Consider the following 19,618-nt stretch of genomic DNA (forward strand, 5'->3'; position numbering starts at 1 on the left):
TGTAGTGGTCTTGGTGTGATGTCTAAGTTTGGGACAATCAACACAACACATCCTAGTTGCTTACCAGTACCAGAAGCTGGAGTGAAAGAAGGGAGTGACAGGGAAGGGGGTGAGGAGAGGTAGTGATCTTACTGTGATGACCCGGTAAGTTTTGGACCATCGCTACCACACCAGAAGTGAGGGTGTTGGAAGAGAAGGAAAGGCTGTAGTGATCTTGGTGTATAGTGGGGATTCCCAACCTGGGGTAATGACCCCAGGACGGATAACTTCATCTTTCCTGTGGGGATATGGGGAAACAGAGAGCGACCAAGAAAATCCTAAAAAAATGCCCATTGTATTAGGCCTTAGATTAGGACAGGTTGAATGCCCTTTTATGCCCTTTTTTTTTAATGATATTTACCATTCTGCAGAACCGCACAACGCGTACCGCACTGGGAAAGAAAAGGAATGGGACCGCACTACCGCAACCGCACTACTCCGGAAAAAGTACCACACAACCGCAACCTCACTTCTGATTTTTCAGTACCGCGCCCACCTCTGAAAAATGAGTTGGTTAAAGCGTTATTTTTCTCTCTTTCTCTACAACAGTTTACATTTGTCACCCTCCTCTTCTTGCTTCTTCTTCAACTCCTCCTCCTACCTCCTTCTACTCTTTTTCCTCTTCCTTTTCCTTTTCCTCCTCCTCATCCTTTTCCTCCTCCTCCACTTCCTTCTTCTTCAGCTCCTCCTCCTCCTCCCCTTCTAGCACTTCTATTCTTCTCCTCACAATCTTAACAAAACAAACATTCAGATATCGGAATCATTCAGGGAAAATAAAGACGGAAGAAACAAAGTCAAGAAAAGTGGGAATTACAAAAAAATAAAATGAAAATCGAGAAACAAAGCGATATGGCAATAATGAAGCGGCCGATCGGTGACTGACACACCGGAGAATTAACTGACTATACTGATTTTTTGAACGGTTTGATAATTTAACCCTTGACTCGCCACACTTCAGAACAGCAATTAAATATTAATAAAAAATAAATAAAAGCACGCCTGACATTATAATTCTCTCTCTCTCTCTCTCTCTCTCTCTCTCTCTCTCTCTCTCTCTCTCTCTCTCTCTCTCTCTCTCTCTCTCTCTCTCTCTAACGATAATAATGAACTCTCATTTTCTTCTCCGTACTTTCTTTTTTATCATCGGATTTTATTCATCCATTCATTTTTCTTTTCATCCCTCCTCCTCTTACTTCTCCTCCTCCTCCTATTCCTCCTCCTCCTCCTCCTCTTCCTCCTTTTCCTCTTCTTTGCTCACCTGTTCACAAATAATCAAGTTACACAGAACACAAAAAGGTGAACTTGCTCAATCAGGTAATTTGTGCTACTAGTAAGGAGAAGAGGAGGAGGAGGAGGAAGAAGAGGAGGAGGACGAGAATGAGGAGAAGGTAATGGAGGAGGTAATGGAGGAGGAGGAGGAGGAGGAGGAGGAGGAGGAGGAGGAAAAGGAGCTGGAGAAAGAAGGAGGGATTAGGAAGGGGAGGAGGAGGAGGAGGAGGACGAGGAGATGGATACGATAAGAGGAGAAAATTAAGAGGGAAAGTGAGCGTAATTTTTCCTCTCAAGACGATTTGTGGGTTTGATCCTTTGACTTGTTTACTTACCTAATTGAACCAGAAGGACTGTGTGTGTGTGTGTGTGTGTGTGTGTGTGTGTGTGTGTGTGTGTGTGTGTGTGTGTGTGTGTGTGTGTGTGTGTGTGTGTAAGATCAAGACTGGACTGTACTTTTTTTTTAAGTCATAGTCGCCGGTAGACTTTCTTCAGGGCGATGGTGGTCAGCCCAAGCCCGTCATGGCGCAGGCAAATGTTGATAGTGGCGCCATCTTTCTTGGCTCATGCTGTCCCCCGGAGCTCATCCTTGAATCACTTGGACGGTTCCTCTAAAGTCCGGGTTGATGGGTGGTCTTCAGGCCAGCATGTGGGTAGTCTTAGGCCTCTCGCCGGTGATTATAAAATTAATGTTGGTAGCTACGGATTCGAACCCGGACCGTCCACAACGCGGTGAATGAGAGGCCCGCACGATAACCACCCAGCCTCCGCCTCCCATGCTATATTTTCTATAGTGTCAGTAGCTTTTATAAATATGTTTTTAAAAACGAAATCATAGCAAAAGTCTAAATTAGCATAATATTTCTTTCATTTCATCCCTGGTGGCGTTCCTCATTCCAGATTTTAATATATGGAAAGAAAACGAGGCAACAAGCCGTTGCTAACTACTTCTTACTGTAGGAAGGAAAACAAATCTTTAAAGAGCCGCTCTTTATTTTAGAGTATTCGTGAACGTTCGTAAGACAGTCGAAAGGGCTGTAGCATTACCGTCCGTACCCATAGCCATAGCTGGGGCGGTAGTAGCTGTTGTGTCTGTATCCGAATCCGGGCTCAGCACTCCTCTTGCCGATGTAATGACCGCCATGGCCATAGCTGGGGCGGTAGTACCTGTTGTGTCCGTATCCGAATCCAGGCTCAGCCTCAGCTTCGGGCTCAGCGCTCCTCTTGCCGATGTAATGACCGCCATGGCCATAGCTGGGGCGGTAGTAGTGGGTGTTGTATCCGTATCCGAATCCAGGCTCAGCCTCAGCCTCGGGCTCAGCGCTCCTCTTGCCGAGGTAATGACCGCCAGCCATGGCCAGAGCTGGGGCGGTAGTAGTGGGTGTTGTATCCGTATCCGAATCCAGGCTCAGCCTCAGCCTCGGGCTCAGCGCTCCTCTTGCCGATGTAATGACCGCCATGGCCATAGCTGGGGCGGTAGTAGTGGGTGTTGTATCCGTATCCGAATCCAGGCTCAGCCTCAGCTTCGGGCTCAGCGCTCCTCTTGCCGATGTAATGACCGCCATGGCCATAGCTGGGGCGGTAGTAGCTGCTGTGTCCGTATCCGAATCCGGGCTCAGCCTCAGCCTCGGGCTCAGCGCTCCTCTTGCCGATGTAATGACCGCCATGGCCATAGCTGGGGCGGTAGTAGCTGCTGTGTCCGTATCCGAATCCGGGCTCAGCCTCAGCTTCGGGCTCAGCGCTCCTCTTGCCGATGTAATGACCGCCATAGCCATAGCTGGGGCGGTAGTAGCTGCTGTGTCCGTATCTGAATCCGGGCTCAGCCTCAGCCACGGGTTCGGCGCTCACTGCCAGAAGGCAGAAGCCCACCAGGACGGTAGCTACAGCCTGCGAGGAAGAAAAGGAAGAATAAGTCACGTCCAGAGGCACGCAGCTCCCCTCGACCTAACAGCCCTACGGCGGGGCTGCGGGAGGCACCTCCAAGGAGAAAAAGATTCAACTTAGCAATAAACTCTAGCAGCAACAAATGTAGACTCCCGACGCTCTGGTAACTACGGCTCTCACGCCCGGGCACCAGCTGCTGCCTGGATGGAGCAAGGACGTAAAGATAGCGACAAGCTGCCTGTGGGAGCACAGCTGAAGGCAGCCACACTCACCGCGATCTTCATGTCGACCAGGTGGAGAGACCAGCTTCGACTGTACTGACTCCCGCCGCCGGGCCGCTTATATACCGCGCCGCGTGAGGCCAGGGTCGCCCGACAGTTTTCTCCCCAGCTTGGCTCACCGGCTTTTCCGGAGGGAGGAGGCAGAGGCGCCATGGCCAGTTACGTGTTGCTGACAGCTTCCCTTGCCCCCCTCCCTCCCACTTGTTCAGGAGAGTCCTTCTCAGGTACATCAGCCATCCTCCCAGCGGCTTCTTCAAGTTGTACAGAACGAAAACAAAGGAGAAAGCTGGACCGTTGAAAACAAAAAACAGAAGAGCTCATTGAGAATGGAGCAGATATGAGTCAAATGTAGAATGACTATTTCCTTTCAGTTTTTAGGTATAGTAAATCAGCCACAAAGTAAAACAGCTACATACAAAGACCGCTACATAGTAAAAGACGTAGATAGTAAAAAAGGTACATAGTAAAACAGCTACATAGTAAAAAAGCTATATAGTAAAAGAGCTACGTAGTAAAATAGGCAAATAGAAAAACAGAAAAATAGTACAACAGGCAAATAGTAAAATAAATAAATGGAAAACAATTAAACAATTCATTATTAATCGGAAAGAACAGGTTAGCGTGAGATGACAAAATAAAATATGAATCCGGTCTAAGAAATGCCTGAGGAAGAAGGAGGAACCTGACTACTCTGAGAGAAAAAAACAGAAGACAAAAACAACGATAAAACAGAGAATGTATGATTGTCTCTAAAACAAAAGATATGTTAGATAAAAATAGATGAAACTGCAAGGAAGAAAATAAAATAAAATAAAATATGTACAACATAACACGGAGAAAGGAATAATTAGGTATACATAGCAATAAGAAGGAAGATGAAAGGTGGGAAGCAGAAAGGCGAGAAGGAGAAGCAGAGAAAAGAATGAAGAAGAAGAAGAAAAGAGAAACAACGACACAGAATAATGAAGGAAGAGAAGAAAGGAAAAGGAAGAGGGAGGAGGAGAGAAAAGCGAAAGGAAAGGCAAACAGAAGCATACAGGAGGAGGAGGAAAGAGAAAGATGAATGAGTAGAAAGAAAAAGAAGGAAAATAAAGGAAATGAGAGAAGCGTGAAATGAAAAGGACCGAGATCAATAAAAGAGAAAAAAGGACCAATAAAATATTTTAAGGAGTGGGACTAAGGAACGAAGAGAGAGATAGTGTGTAGCGTGAACAGAAGAACATCATGACAATGGAAATATAAAGAGGAAAAGGAGTGTGCAAGAAGAGGATACAGTACCACATAACACTGCGAGGGGAAAAGGACCTATTCCCAAACAAAGGGAGAGGAAGAGAGAGGAAGGGAGAAGGGGAGAAATGAAGTGTGTTATCCTCTTCCCCATAATACTGTGCCTTACCTAGCATCCCACTCCCTATACTTGCTATACTCAATAATGTAAAGGAAGTGGGCGGAGAGAAGTGAAGAAGTGTGTTTCCCTTTCTCTGCTAACACACTTCCTCTTCTGGCTGAACCGTGATGAAAAATAAAGTGTGCAAGGACGGAGGCGAATACAGACGGGAGAAAGTGGAGGCTCTTCTGCAGTGGCCACGCCCTTTGCAAACCCACACGTAGAAGCGAGGTTGTAGGCAGCGAATGGGAGGATGTAGTGGTCTTGGTGTGATGTCTAAGTTTGGGACAATCAACACAACACATCCTAGTTGCTTACCAGTACCAGAAGCTGGAGTGAAAGAAGGGAGTGACAGGGAAGGGGGTGAGGAGAGGTACTGTGATGACCCGGTAAGTTTTGGACCATCGCTACCACACCAGAAGTGAGGGTGTTGGAAGAGAAGGAAAGGCTGTAGTAATCTTGGTGTATAGTGGGGATTCCCAACCTGGGGTAATGACCCCAGGACGGATAACTTCATCTTTCCTGTGGGGATATATGGAAACAGAGAGCGACCAAGAAAATCCTAAAAAAATGCCCATTGTATTAGGCCTTAGATTAGGACAGGTTGAATGCCCTTTTATGCCCTTTTTTTTCGAATGATATTTACCATTCTGCAGAACCGCACAACGCGTACCGCACTGGGAAAGAAAAGGAATGGGACCGCACTACCGCAACCGCACTACTCCGGAAAAAGTACCACACAACCGCAACCTCACTTCTGATTTTTCAGTACCGCGCCCACCTCTGAAAAATGAGTTGGTTAAAGCGTTATTTTTCTCTCTTTCTCTACAACAGTTTACATTTGTCACCCTCCTCTTCTTGCTTCTTCTTCAACTCCTCCTCCTACCTCCTTCTACTCTTTTTCCTCTTCCTCCTCCTTCTCCTTCTCCTCATCCTCCTCATCCTTTTCCTCCTCCTCCACTTCCTTCTTCTTCAGCTCCTCCTCCTCCTCCCCTTCTAGCACTTCTATTCTTCTCCTCACAATCTTAACAAAACAAACATTCAGATATCGGAATCATTCAGGGAAAATAAAGACGGAAGAAACAAAGTCAAGAAAAGTGGGAATTACAAAAAAATAAAATGAAAATCGAGAAACAAAGCGATATGGCAATAATGAAGCGGCCGATCGGTGACTGACACACCGGAGAATTAACTGACTATACTGATTTTTTGAACGGTTTGATAATTTAACCCTTGACTCGCCACACTTCAGAACAGCAATTAAATATTAATAAAAAATAAATAAAAGCACGCCTGACATTATAATTCTCTCTCTCTCTCTCTCTCTCTCTCTCTCTCTCTCTCTCTCTCTCTCTCTCTCTCTCTCTCTCTCTCTCTCTCTCTCTCTAACGATAATAATGAACTCTCATTTTCTTCTCCGTACTTTCTTTTTTATCATCGGATTTTATTCATCCATTCATTTTCTTTTCATCCTCCTCCTCTTACTTTCCTCCTCCCTCCTCCTCCTCTTCCTTCCTTTCCTCTTCTTTGCTCACCTGTTCACAAATAATCAAGTTACACAGAACACAAAAGGTGAACTTGCTCAATAAGGTAATTTGTGCTAATAGTAAGGAGAAGAGTCGGAGGAGTAGGAAGAAGAGGAGGAGGAGGACGAGAATGAGGAGAAGGTAATGGAGGAGGTAATGGAGGAGGAGGAGGAGGAGGAGGAAAAGGAGCTGGAGAAAGAAGGAGGGATTAGGAAGGGGAGGAGGAGGAGGAGGAGGAGGACGAGGAGATGGATACGATAAGAGGAGAAAATTAAGAGGGAAAGTGAGCGTAATTTTTCCTCTCAAGACGATTTGTGGGTTTGATCCTTTGACTTGTTTACTTACCTAATTGAACCAGAAGGACTGTGTGTGTGTGTGTGTGTGTGTGTGTGTGTGTGTGTGTGTGTGTGTGTGTGTGTGTGTGTGTGTGTAAGATCAAGACTGGACTGTACTTTTTTTTTAAGTCATAGTCGCCGGTAGACTTTCTTCAGGGCGATGGTGGTCAGCCCAAGCCCGTCATGGCGCAGGCAAGTGTTTATAGTGGCGCCATCTTTTCTTGGCTCATGCTGTCCCCCGGAGCTCATCCTTGAATCACTTGGACGGTTCCTCTAAAGTCCGGGTTGATGGGTGGTCTTCAGGCCAGCATGTGGGTAGTCTTAGGCCTCTCGCCGGTGATTATAAAATTAATGTTGGTAGCTACGGATTCGAACCCGGACCGTCCACAACGCGGTGAATGAGAGGCCCGCACGATAACCACCCAGCCTCCGCCTCCCATGCTATATTTTCTATAGTGTCAGTAGCTTTTATAAATATGTTTTTAAAAACGAAATCATAGCAAAAGTCTAAATTAGCATAATATTTCTTTCATTTCATCCCTGGTGGCGTTCCTCATTCCAGATTTTAATATATGGAAAGAAAACGAGGCAACAAGCCGTTGCTAACTACTTCTTACTGTAGGAAGGAAAACAAATCTTTAAAGAGCCGCTCTTTATTTTAGAGTATTCGTGAACGTTCGTAAGACAGTCGAAAGGGCTGTAGCATTACCGTCCGTACCCATAGCCATAGCTGGGGCGGTAGTAGCTGTTGTGTCTGTATCCGAATCCGGGCTCAGCACTCCTCTTGCCGATGTAATGACCGCCATGGCCATAGCTGGGGCGGTAGTACCTGTTGTGTCCGTATCCGAATCCAGGCTCAGCCTCAGCTTCGGGCTCAGCGCTCCTCTTGCCGATGTAATGACCGCCATGGCCATAGCTGGGGCGGTAGTAGTGGGTGTTGTATCCGTATCCGAATCCAGGCTCAGCCTCAGCCTCGGGCTCAGCGCTCCTCTTGCCGATGTAATGACCGCCATGGCCATAGCTGGGGCGGTAGTAGTGGGTGTTGTATCCGTATCCGAATCCAGGCTCAGCCTCAGCTTCGGGCTCAGCGCTCCTCTTGCCGATGTAATGACCGCCATGGCCATAGCTGGGGCGGTAGTAGCTGCTGTGTCCGTATCCGAATCCGGGCTCAGCCTCAGCCTCGGGCTCAGCGCTCCTCTTGCCGATGTAATGACCGCCATGGCCATAGCTGGGGCGGTAGTAGCTGCTGTGTCCGTATCCGAATCCGGGCTCAGCCTCAGCTTCGGGCTCAGCGCTCCTCTTGCCGATGTAATGACCGCCATAGCCATAGCTGGGGCGGTAGTAGCTGCTGTGTCCGTATCTGAATCCGGGCTCAGCCTCAGCCACGGGTTCGGCGCTCACTGCCAGAAGGCAGAAGCCCACCAGGACGGTAGCTACAGCCTGCGAGGAAGAAAAGGAAGAATAAGTCACGTCCAGAGGCACGCAGCTCCCCTCGACCTGACAGCCCTACGGCGGGGCTGCGGGAGGCACCTCCAAGGAGAAAAAGATTCAACTTAGCAATAAACTCTAGCAGCAACAAATGTAGACTCCCGACGCTCTGGTAACTACGGCTCTCACGCCCGGGCACCAGCTGCTGCCTGGATGGAGCAAGGACGTAAAGATAGCGACAAGCTGCCTGTGGGAGCACAGCTGAAGGCAGCCACACTCACCGCGATCTTCATGTCGACCAGGTGGAGAGACCAGCTTCGACTGTACTGACTCCCGCCGCCGGGCCGCTTATATACCGCGCCGCGTGAGGCCAGGGTCGCCGACAGTTTTCTCCCAGCTTGGCTCACCGGCTTTTCCGGAGGGAGGAGGCAGAGGCGCCATGGCCAGTTACGTGTTGCTGACAGCTTCCTTGCCCCCTCCTCCCACTTGTTCAGGAGAGTCCTTCTCAGGTACATCAGCCATCCTCCCAGCGGCTTCTTCAAGTTGTACAGAACGAAAACAAAGGAGAAAGCTGGACCGTTGAAAACAAAAAACAGAAGAGCTCATTGAGAATGGAGCAGATATGAGTCAAATGTAGAATGACTATTTCCTTTCAGTTTTTAGGTATAGTAAATCAGCCACAAAGTAAAACAGCTACATACAAAGACCGCTACATAGTAAAAGACGTAGATAGTAAAAAAGGTACATAGTAAAACAGCTACATAGTAAAAAAGCTATATAGTAAAAGAGCTACGTAGTAAAATAGGCAAATAGAAAAACAGAAAAATAGTACAACAGGCAAATAGTAAAATAAATAAATGGAAAACAATTAAACAATTCATTATTAATCGGAAAGAACAGGTTAGCGTGAGATGACAAAATAAAATATGAATCCGGTCTAAGAAATGCCTGAGGAAGAAGGAGGAACCTGACTACTCTGAGAGAAAAAAACAAAAGACAAAAACAACGATAAAACAGAGAATGTATGATTGTATCTGAAACAAAAGATATGTTAGATAAAAATAGATGAAACTGCAAGGAAGAAAATAAAATAAAATAAAATATGTACAACATAACACAGAGAAAGGAATAATTAGGTATACATAGCAATAAGAAGGAAGATGAAAGGTGGGAAGCAGAAAGGCGAGAAGGAGAAGCAGAGAGAAGAATGAAGAAGAAGAAGAAAAGAGAAACAACGACACAGAATAATGAAGGAAGAGAAGAAAGGAAGAGGAAGAGGGAGGAGGAGAAAAGCGAAAGGAAAGGCAAACAGAAGCATACAGGAGGAGGAGGAAAGAGAAAGATGAATGAGTAGAAAGAAAAAGAAGGAAAATAAAGGAAATGAGAGAAGCGTGAAATGAAAAGGACCGAGATCAATAAAAGAAAAAAGGACCAATAAAATATTTTAAGGTGGGACTAAGGAACGAAGAGAGAGATAGTGTGTAGCGTGAACAGAAGAACATCATGACAATGGAAATATAAAGAGGAAAAGGTGTGCAAGAAGAGGATACAGTACCACATAACACTGCGAGGGGAAAAGGACCTATTCCCAAACAAAGGGAGAGGAAGAGAGAGGAAGGGAGAAGGGGAGAAATGAAGTGTGTTATCCTCTTCCCCATAATACTGTGCCTTACCTAGCATCCCACTCCCTATACTTGCTATACTCAATAATGTAAAGGAAGTGGGCGGAGAGAAGTGAAGAAGTGTGTTTCCCTTTCTCTGCTAACACACTTCCTCTTCTGGCTGAACCGTGATGAAAAATAAAGTGTGCAAGGACGGAGGCGAATACAGACGGGAGAAAGTGGAGGCTCTTCTGCAGTGGCCACGCCCTTTGCAAACCCACACGTAGAAGCGAGGTTGTAGGCAGCGAATGGGAGGATGTAGTGGTCTTGGTGTGATGTCTAAGTTTGGGACAATCAACACAACACATCCTAGTTGCTTACCAGTACCAGAAGCTGGAGTGAAAGAAGGGAGTGACAGGGAAGGGGGTGAGGAGAGGTAGTGATCTTACTGTGATGACCCGGTAAGTTTTGGACCATCGCTACCACACCAGAAGTGAGGGTGTTGGAAGAGAAGGAAAGGCTGTAGTGATCTTGGTGTATAGTGGGGATTCCCAACCTGGGGTAATGACCCCAGGACGGATAACTTCATCTTTCCTGTGGGGATATGGGGAAACAGAGAGCGACCAAGAAAATCCTAAAAAAATGCCCATTGTATTAGGCCTTAGATTAGGACAGGTTGAATGCCCTTTTATGCCCTTTTTTTTCGAATGATATTTACCATTCTGCAGAACCGCACAACGCGTACCGCACTGGGAAAGAAAAGGAATGGGACCGCACTACCGCAACCGCACTACTCCGGAAAAAGTACCACACAACCGCAACCTCACTTCTGATTTTTCAGTACCGCGCCCACCTCTGAAAAATGAGTTGGTTAAAGCGTTATTTTTCTCTCTTTCTCTACAACAGTTTATATTTGTCACCCTCCTCTTCTTGCTTCTTCTTCAACTCCTCCTCCTACCTCTTCTACTCTTTTTCCTCTTCCTCCTCCTTCTCCTTCTCCTCATCCTCCTCATCCTTTTCCTCCTCCTCCACTTCCTTCTTTTTAAGCTCCTCCTCCTCCTTCTCCTCCCCTTCTAGCAGTTCTATTCTTCTCCTCACACTCTAAACAAAACAAACATTCAGATATCGGAATCATTCAGGGAAAATAAAGACGGAAGAAACAAAGTCAAGAAAAGTGGGAATTACAAAAAAATAAAATGAAAATCGAGAAACAAAGCGATATGGCAATAATGAAGCGGCCGATCGGTGACTGACACACCGGAGAATTAACTGACTATACTGATTTTTTGAACGGTTTGATAATTTAACCCTTGACTCGCCACACTTCAGAAGAGCAATTAAATATTAATAAAAATAAATAAAAGCACGCCTGACATTATAATTCTCTCTCTCTCTCTCTCTCTCTCTCTCTCTCTCTCTCTCTCTCTCTCTCTCTCTAACGATAATAATGAACTCTCATTTTCTTCTCCGTACTTTCTTTTTTATCATCGGATTTTATTCATCCATTCATTTTTCTTTTCATCCCTCCTTCTCTTACTTCTCCTCCTCCTCCTATTCCTCCTCCTCCTCCTCCTCTTCCTCCTTTTCCTCTTCTTTGCTCACCTGTTCACAAATAATCAAGTTACACAGAACACCAAAAGGTGAACTAGCTCAATCAGTTAATTTGTGCTACTAGTAAGGAGAAGAGGAGAAGGAGGAAGAAGAGGAGGAGGAGGACGAGAATGAGGAGAAGGTAATGGAGGAGGTAATGGAGGAGGAGGAGGAAAAGGAGCTGGAGAAAGAAGGAGGGATTAGGAAGGGGAGGAGGAGGAGGAGGAGGACGAGGAGATGGATACGATAAGAGGAGAAAATTAAGAGGGAAAGTGAGCGTAATTTTTCCTCTCAAGACGATTTGTGGGTTTGATCCTTTGACTTGTTTACTTACCTAATTGAACCAGAAGGACTGTGTGTGTGTGTGTGTGTGTGTGTGTGTGTGTGTGTGTGTGTGTGTGTGTGTGTGTGTGTGTGTGTGTGTGTGTGTGTAAGATCAAGACTGGACTGTACTTTTTTTTTAAGTCATAGTCGCCGGTAGACTTTCTTCAGGGCGATGGTGGTCAGCCCAAGCCCGTCATGGCGCAGGCAAGTGTTTATAGTGGCGCCATCTTTCTTGTCTCATGCTGTCCCCGGAGCTCATCCTTGAATCACTTGGACGGTTCCTCTAAAGTCCGGGTTGATGGGTGGTCTTCAGGCCAGCATGTGGGTAGTCTTAGGCCTCTCGCCGGTGATTATAAAATTAATGTTGGTAGCTACGGATTCGAACCCGGACCGTCCACAACGCGGTGAATGAGAGGCCCGCACGATAACCACCCAGCCTCCGCCTCCCATGCTATATTTTCTATAGTGTCAGTAGCTTTTATAAATATGTTTTTAAAAACGAAATCATAGCAAAAGTCTAAATTAGCATAATATTTCTTTCATTTCATCCCTGGTGGCGTTCCTCATTCCAGATTTTAATATATGGAAAGAAAACGAGGCAACAAGCCGTTGCTAACTACTTCTTACTGTAGGAAGGAAAACAAATCTTTAAAGAGCCGCTCTTTATTTTAGAGTATTCGTGAACGTTCGTAAGACAGTCGAAAGGGCTGTAGCATTACCGTCCGTACCCATAGCCATAGCTGGGGCGGTAGTAGCTGTTGTGTCTGTATCCGAATCCGGGCTCAGCACTCCTCTTGCCGATGTAATGACCGCCATGGCCATAGCTGGGGCGGTAGTACCTGTTGTCCGTATCCGAATCCAGGCTCAGCCTCAGCCTCGGGCTCAGCGCTCCTCTTGCCGATGTAATGACCGCCATGGCCATAGCTGGGGCGGTAGTAGTGGGTGTTGTATCCGTATCCGAATCCAGGCTCAGCCTCAGCCTCGGGCTCAGCGCTCCTCTTGCCGAGGTAATGACCGCCATGGCCATAGCTGGGGCGGTAGTAGTGGGTGTTGTATCCGTATCCGAATCCAGGCTCAGCCTCAGCTTCGGGCTCAGCGCTCCTCTTGCCGATGTAATGACCGCCATGGCCATAGCTGGGGCGGTAGTAGCTGCTGTGTCCGTATCCGAATCCGGGCTCAGCCTCAGCCTCGGGCTCAGCGCTCCTCTTGCCGATGTAATGACCGCCATGGCCATAGCTGGGGCGGTAGTAGCTGCTGTGTCCGTATCCGAATCCAGGCTCAGCCTCAGCTTCGGGCTCAGCGCTCCTCTTGCCGATGTAATGACCGCCATAGCCATAGCTGGGGCGGTAGTAGCTGCTGTGTCCGTATCCGAATCCGGGCTCAGCCTCAGCTTCGGGCTCAGCGCTCCTCTTGCCGATGTAATGACCGCCATAGCCATAGCTGGGGCGGTAGTAGCTGCTGTGTCCGTATCTGAATCCGGGCTCAGCCTCAGCCACGGGTTCGGCGCTCACTGCCAGAAGGCAGAAGCCCACCAGGACGGTAGCTACAGCCTGCGAGGAAGAAAAGGAAGAATAAGTCACGTCCAGAGGCACGCAGCTCCCCTCGACCTAACAGCCCTACGGCGGGGCTGCGGGAGGCACCTCCAAGGAGAAAAAGATTCAACTTAGCAATAAACTCTAGCAGCAACAAATGTAGACTCCCGACGCTCTGGTAACTACGGCTCTCACGCCCGGGCACCAGCTGCTGCCTGGATGGAGCAAGGACGTAAAGATAGCGACAAGCTGCCTGTGGGAGCACAGCTGAAGGCAGCCACACTCACCGCGATCTTCATGTCGACCAGGTGGAGAGACCAGCTTCGACTGTACTGACTCCCGCCGCCGGGCCGCTTATATACCGCGCCGCGTGAGGCCAGGGTCGCCCGACAGTTTTCTCCCCAGCTTGGCTCACCGGCTTTTCCGGAGGGAGGAGGCAGAGGCGCCATGGCCAGTTACGTGTTGCTGACAGCTTCCCTTGCCCCCCTCCCTCCCACTTGTTCAGGAGAGTCCTTCTCAGGTACATCAGCCATCCTCCCAGCGGCTTCTTCAAGTTGTACAGAACGAAAACAAAGGAGAAAGCTGGACCGTTGAAAACAAAAAACAGAAGAGCTCATTGAGAATGGAGGAGATATGAGTCAAATGTAGAATGACTATTTCCTTTCAGTTTTTAGGTATAGTAAATCAGCCACAAAGTAAAACAGCTACATACAAAGACCGCTACATAGTAAAAGACATAGATAGTAAAAAAGGTACATAGTAAAACAACTATATAGTAAAAAAGCTATATAGTAAAAGAGCTACGTAGTAAAATAGGCAAATAGAAAAACAGAAAAATAGTACAACAGGCAAATAGTAAAATAAATAAATGGAAAACAATTAAACAATTCATTATTAATCGGAAAGAACAGGTTAGCGTGAGATGACAAAATAAAATATGAATCCGGTCTAAGAAATGCCTGAGGAAGAAGGAGGAACCTGACTACTCTGAGAGAAAAAACAGAAGACAAAAACAACGATAAAACAGAGAATGTATGATTGTATCTAAAACAAAAGATATGTTAGATAAAAATAGATGAAACTGCAAGGAAGAAAATAAAATAAAATAAAATATGTACAACATAACACAGAGAAAGGAATAATTAGGTATACATAGCAATAAGAAGGAAGATGAAAGGTGGGAAGCAGAAAGGCGAGAAGGAGAAGCAGAGAAGAATGAAGAAGAAGAAGAAAAGAGAAACAACGACACAGAATAATGAAGGAAGAGAAGAAAGGAAAAGGAAGAGGGAGGAGGAGAGAAAAGCGAAAGGAAAGGCAAACAGAAGCATACAGGAGGAGGAGGAAAGAGAAAGATGAATGAGTAGAAAGAAAAAGAAGGAAAATAAAGGAAATGAGAGAAGCGTGAAATGAAAAGGACCGAGATCAATAAAAGAGAAAAAAGGACCAATAAAATATTTTAAGGAGTGGGACTAAGGAACGAAGAGAGAGATAGTGTGTAGCGTGAACAGAAGAACATCATGACAATGGAAATATAAAGAGGAAAAGGAGTGTGCAAGAAGAGGATACAGTACCACATAACACTGCGAGGGGAAAAGGACCTATTCCCAAACAAAGGGAGAGGAAGAGAGAGGAAGGGAGAAGGGGAGAAATGAAGTGTGTTATCCTCTTCCCCTAATACTGTGCCTTACCTAGCATCCCACTCCCTATACTTGCTATACTCAATAATGTAAAGGAAGTGGGCGGAGAGAAGTGAAGAAGTGTGTTTCCCTTTCTCTGCTAACACACTTCCTCTTCTGGCTAAATATAAAGTGTGCAAGGACGGAGGCGAATACAGACGGGAGAAAGTGGAGGCTCTTCTGCAGTGGCCACGCCCTTTGCAAACCCACACGTAGAAGCGAGGTTGTAGGCAGCGAATGGGAGGATGTAGTGGTCTTGGTGTGATGTCTAAGTTTGGGACAATCAACACAACACATCCTAGTTGCTTACCAGTACCAGAAGCTGGAGTGAAAGAAGGGAGTGACAGGGAAGGGGGTGAGGAGAGGTAGTGATCTTACTGTGATGACCCGGTAAGTTTTGGACCATCGCTACCACACCAGAAGTGAGGGTGTTGGAAGAGAAGGAAAGGCTGTAGTGATCTTGGTGTATATAGAGGGGATTCCCAACCTGGGGTAATGACCCCAGGACGGATAACTTCATCTTTCCTGTGGGGATATGGGGAAACAGAGAGCGACCAAGAAAATCCTAAAAACATGCCCATTGTATTAGGCCTTAGATTAGGACAGGTTGAATGCCCTTTTATGCCCTTTTTTTTCGAATGATATTTACCTCTCTGCAGAACCGCACACCGCGTACCGCACTGGGAAAGAAAAGGAATGGGACCGCACTACCGCAACCGCACTACTCCGGAAAAAGTACCACACAACCGCAACCTCACTTCTGATTTTTCAGTACCGCGCCCACCTCTGAAAAATGAGTTGGTTAAAGCGTTATTTTTCTCTCTTTCTCTACAACAGTTTACATTTGTCACCCTCCTCTTCTTGCTTCTTCTTCAACTCCTCCTCCTACCTCTTCTACTCTTTTTCCTCTTCCTCCTCGTTCTCCTTCTCCTCATCCTCCTCATCCTTTTACTCTTCCTCCACTTCCTTCTTATTCAGCTCCTCCTACTCCTCCCTTCCTAGCAGTTCTATTCTTCTCCTCACACTCTAAACAAAACAAACATTCAGATATCGGAATCATTCAGGGAAAATAAAGACGGAAGAAACAAAGCCAAGAAAAGTGGGAATTACAAAAAAATAAAATGAAAATCGAGAAACAAAGCGATATGGCAATAATGAAGCGGCCGATCGGTGACTGACACACCGGAGAATTAACTGACTATACTGATTTTTTGAACGGTTTGTTAATTTAACCCTTGACTCGCCACACTTCAGAACAGCAATTAAATATTAATAAAAAATAAATAAAAGCACGCCTGACATTATAATTCTCTCTCTCTCTCTCTCTCTCTCTCTCTCTCTCGCTCTACAACAGTTTAGTCAGACCCCACTTGGAATATGCGGTACAGTTTTGGTCTCCCCACCATGCAAAGGATATTGCTAAATTAGAAGGTGTTCAGCGTCGGGCAACGAAAATTATCCCTTCCTTGCGCAACAAATCCTACGAAGAAAGGCTTTCTACCCTTAACATGTTCTCTCTTGAGAAACGTCGCCTCCGAGGAAAACTGATCGAATGTTTTAAAATACTTAATGGTTTCACGAATGTAGACAGATCAACATTGTTTATGATCGATGACACTTTGCGCACGAGGAACAATGGCGTAAAACTCAGATGTAGACAAGTAAATTCAGACTGCACCAAATTTTTCTTCACCAACGTTGTAGTGCGAGAATGGAATAAGCTTCCACCGTCAGTGGTCCAGTGTAACACGATTGACTCCTTCAAAAATAAGCTCGACCGTCACTTCCTTCAACTTAATATCAACTAGAGTAGAAATGCAACGTTTTGTAGTCTTCTGATTAATGTAAAATCACTTAGGTTTAAGGACAGACCACCAAGTCTGGACCATGGGGTCTGTGTGGTCTGATTTTCTATGTAAATCTATGTAAATCTCTCTCTCTCTCTCTCTCTCTCTCTCTCTCTCTCTCTCTCTCTCTCTCTCTCTCTCTAACGATAATAATGAACTCTCATTTTCTTCTCCGTACTTTCTTTTTTATCATCGGATTTTATTCATCCATTCATTTTTCTTTTCATCCCTCCTCCTCTTACTTCTCCTCCTCCTCCTATTCCTCCTCCTCCTCCTCCTCTTCCTCCTTTTCCTCTTCTTTGCTCACCTGTTCACAAATAATCAAGTTACACAGAACACAAAAAGGTGAACTTGCTCAATCAGGTAATTTGTGCTACTAGTAAGGAGAAGAGGAGGAGGAGGAGGAAGAAGAGGAGGAGGAGGACGAGAATGAGGAGAAGGTAATGGAGGAGGTAATGGAGGAGGAGGAGGAGGAGGAGGAGGAGGAGGAGGAGGAGGAAAAGGAGCTGGAGAAAGAAGGAGGGATTAGGAAGGGGAGGAGGAGGAGGAGGAGGAGGACGAGGAGATGGATACGATAAGAGGAGAAAATTAAGAGGGAAAGTGAGCGTAATTTTTCCTCTCAAGACGATTTGTGGGTTTGATCCTTTGACTTGTTTACTTACCTAATTGAACCAGAAGGACTGTGTGTGTGTGTGTGTGTGTGTGTGTGTGTGTGTGTGTGTGTGTGTGTGTGTGTGTGTGTGTGTGTGTGTGATCAAGACTGTGTGTGTACTTTTTTAAGTCATCATCGCCGGTAGACTTTCTTCAGGGCGATGGTGGTCAGCCCAAGCCCGTCATGGCGCAGGCAAGTGTTTATAGTGGCGCCATCTTTCTTTGCTCATGCTGTCCCCGGAGCTCATCCTTGAATCACTTGGACGGTTCCTCTAAAGTCCAGTCCGGGTTGATGGGTGGTCTTCAGGCCAGCATGTGGGTAGTCTTAGGCCTCTCGCCGGTGATTATAAAATTAATGTTGGTAGCTACGGATTCGAACCCGGACCGTCCACAACGCGGTGAATGAGAGGCCCGCACGATAACCACCCAGCCTCCGCCTCCCATGCTATATTTTCTATAGTGTCAGTAGCTTTTATAAATATGTTTTAAAAACGAAATCATAGCAAAAGTCTAAATTAGCATAATATTTCTTTCATTTCATCCCTGGTGGCGTTCCTCATTCCAGATTTTAATATATGGAAAGAAAACGAGGCAACAAGCCGTTGCTAACTACTTCTTACTGTAGGAAGGAAAACAAATCTTTAAAGAGCCGCTCTTTATTTTAGAGTATTCGTGAACGTTCGTAAGACAGTCGAAAGGGCTGTAGCATTACCGTCCGTACCCATAGCCATAGCTGGGGCGGTAGTAGCTGTTGTGTCTGTATCCGAATCCGGGCTCAGCACTCCTCTTGCCGATGTAATGACCGCCATGGCCATAGCTGGGGCGGTAGTACCTGTTGTGTCCGTATCCGAATCCAGGCTCAGCCTCAGCTTCGGGCTCAGCGCTCCTCTTGCCGATGTAATGACCGCCATGGCCATAGCTGGGGCGGTAGTAGTGGGTGTTGTATCCGTATCCGAATCCAGGCTCAGCCTCAGCCTCGGCTCAGCGCTCCTCTTGCCGAGGTAATGACCGCCATGGCCATAGCTGGGGCGGTAGTAGTGGGTGTTGTATCCGTATCCGAATCCAGGCTCAGCCTCAGCTTCGGGCTCAGCGCTCCTCTTGCCGATGTAATGACCGCCATGGCCATAGCTGGGGCGGTAGTAGCTGCTGTGTCCGTATCCGAATCCGGGCTCAGCCTCAGCCTCGGGCTCAGCGCCCTCTTGCCGATGTAATGACCGCCATAGCCATAGCTGGGGCGGTAGTAGCTGCCGTGTCCGTATCCGTATCCGAATCCGGTCTCAGCCTCAGCTTCGGGCTCAGCGCTCCTCTTGCCGATGTAATGACCGCCATAGCCATAGCTGGGGCGGTAGTAGCTGCTGTGTCCGTATCTGAATCCGGGCTCAGCCTCAGCCACGGGTTCGGCGCTCACTGCCAGAAGGCAGAAGCCCACCAGGACGGTAGCTACAGCCTGCGAGGAAGAAAAGGAAGAATAAGTCACGTCCAGAGGCACGCAGCTCCCCTCGACCTAACAGCCCTACGGCGGGGCTGCGGGAGGCACCTCCAAGGAGAAAAAGATTCAACTTAGCAATAAACTCTAGCAGCAACAAATGTAGACCCGACGCTCTGGTAACTACGGCTCACGCCCGGGCACCAGCTGCTGCCTGGATGGAGCAAGGACGTAAAGATAGCGACAAGCTGCCTGTGGGAGCACAGCTGAAGGCAGCCACACTCACCGCGATCTTCATGTCGACCAGGTGGAGAGACCAGCTTCGACTGTACTGACTCCCACCGCCGGGCCGCTTATATACCGCGCCGCGTGACGCCAGGGTCGCCCGACAGTTTTCTCCCCAGCTTGGCTCACCGGTTTTTCCGGAGGGAGGAGGCAGAGGCGCCATTGCCAGTTACGTGTTGCTGACAGCTTCCCTTGCCCCCCTCCCTCCCACTTGTTCAGGAGAGTCCTTCTCAGGTACATCAGCCATCCTCCCAGCGGCTTCTTCAAGTTGTACAGAACGAAAACAAAGGAGAAAGCTGGACCGTTGAAAACAAAAAACAGAAGAGCTCATTGAGAATGGAGCAGATATGAGTCAAATGTAGAATGACTATTTCCTTTCAGTTTTTAGGTATAGTAAATCAGCCACAAAGTAAAACAGCTACATACAAAGACCGCTACATAGTAAAAGACGTAGATAGTAAAAAAGCTACATAGTAAAACAGCTACATAGTAAAAAAGCTATATAGTAAAAGAGCTACGTAGTAAAATAGGCAAATA

At 46.8% G+C, this 19,618-nt stretch overlaps 2 protein-coding genes across 76 annotated transcripts in view; one reads left to right on the forward strand and one right to left on the reverse strand.

Moving 5' to 3' along the window:
- Positions 1-19,618, reverse strand: part of LOC126996101 (prisilkin-39-like) — a 51,642-nt gene that overhangs the window by 25,807 nt on the left and 6,217 nt on the right. For 2 of the 26 annotated variants that reach the window (XR_007750967.1, XR_007750965.1), the window contains exons 1-2: positions 4,870-4,884; positions 3,465-3,759 (exon numbers count right to left, since the gene is read on the reverse strand). The gene's annotated coding sequence lies outside the window, so the exon portion shown is untranslated. Of the gene's footprint in view, positions 1-2,968; positions 3,196-3,464; positions 3,760-4,869; positions 4,885-7,934; positions 8,162-9,822; positions 9,838-13,017; positions 13,215-13,483; positions 13,779-14,884; positions 14,900-15,182; positions 15,198-18,677; positions 18,818-19,082; positions 19,378-19,618 lie in introns of those variants that run through there. The other 24 variants (XR_007750961.1, XR_007750960.1, XR_007750956.1 and 21 more) reach the window with 20 other exon arrangements.
- LOC126996100 (uncharacterized) overlaps positions 1-19,618 on the forward strand; it is a 43,558-nt gene that overhangs the window by 19,661 nt on the left and 4,279 nt on the right. For all 50 annotated transcript variants that reach the window (XM_050856266.1, XM_050856251.1, XM_050856270.1 and 47 more), the window contains 2 exons: positions 12,672-12,980; positions 18,372-18,476. In XM_050856266.1, the coding sequence (XP_050712223.1) occupies positions 12,672-12,980; positions 18,372-18,476 (414 nt within the window). The remainder of the gene's footprint in view (positions 1-12,671; positions 12,981-18,371; positions 18,477-19,618) is intronic.

The sequence above is a fragment of the Eriocheir sinensis genome, chromosome 9 (genome assembly GCF_024679095.1).
Source record: "Eriocheir sinensis breed Jianghai 21 chromosome 9, ASM2467909v1, whole genome shotgun sequence".
Lineage (NCBI taxonomy): Eukaryota > Metazoa > Arthropoda > Malacostraca > Decapoda > Varunidae > Eriocheir > Eriocheir sinensis.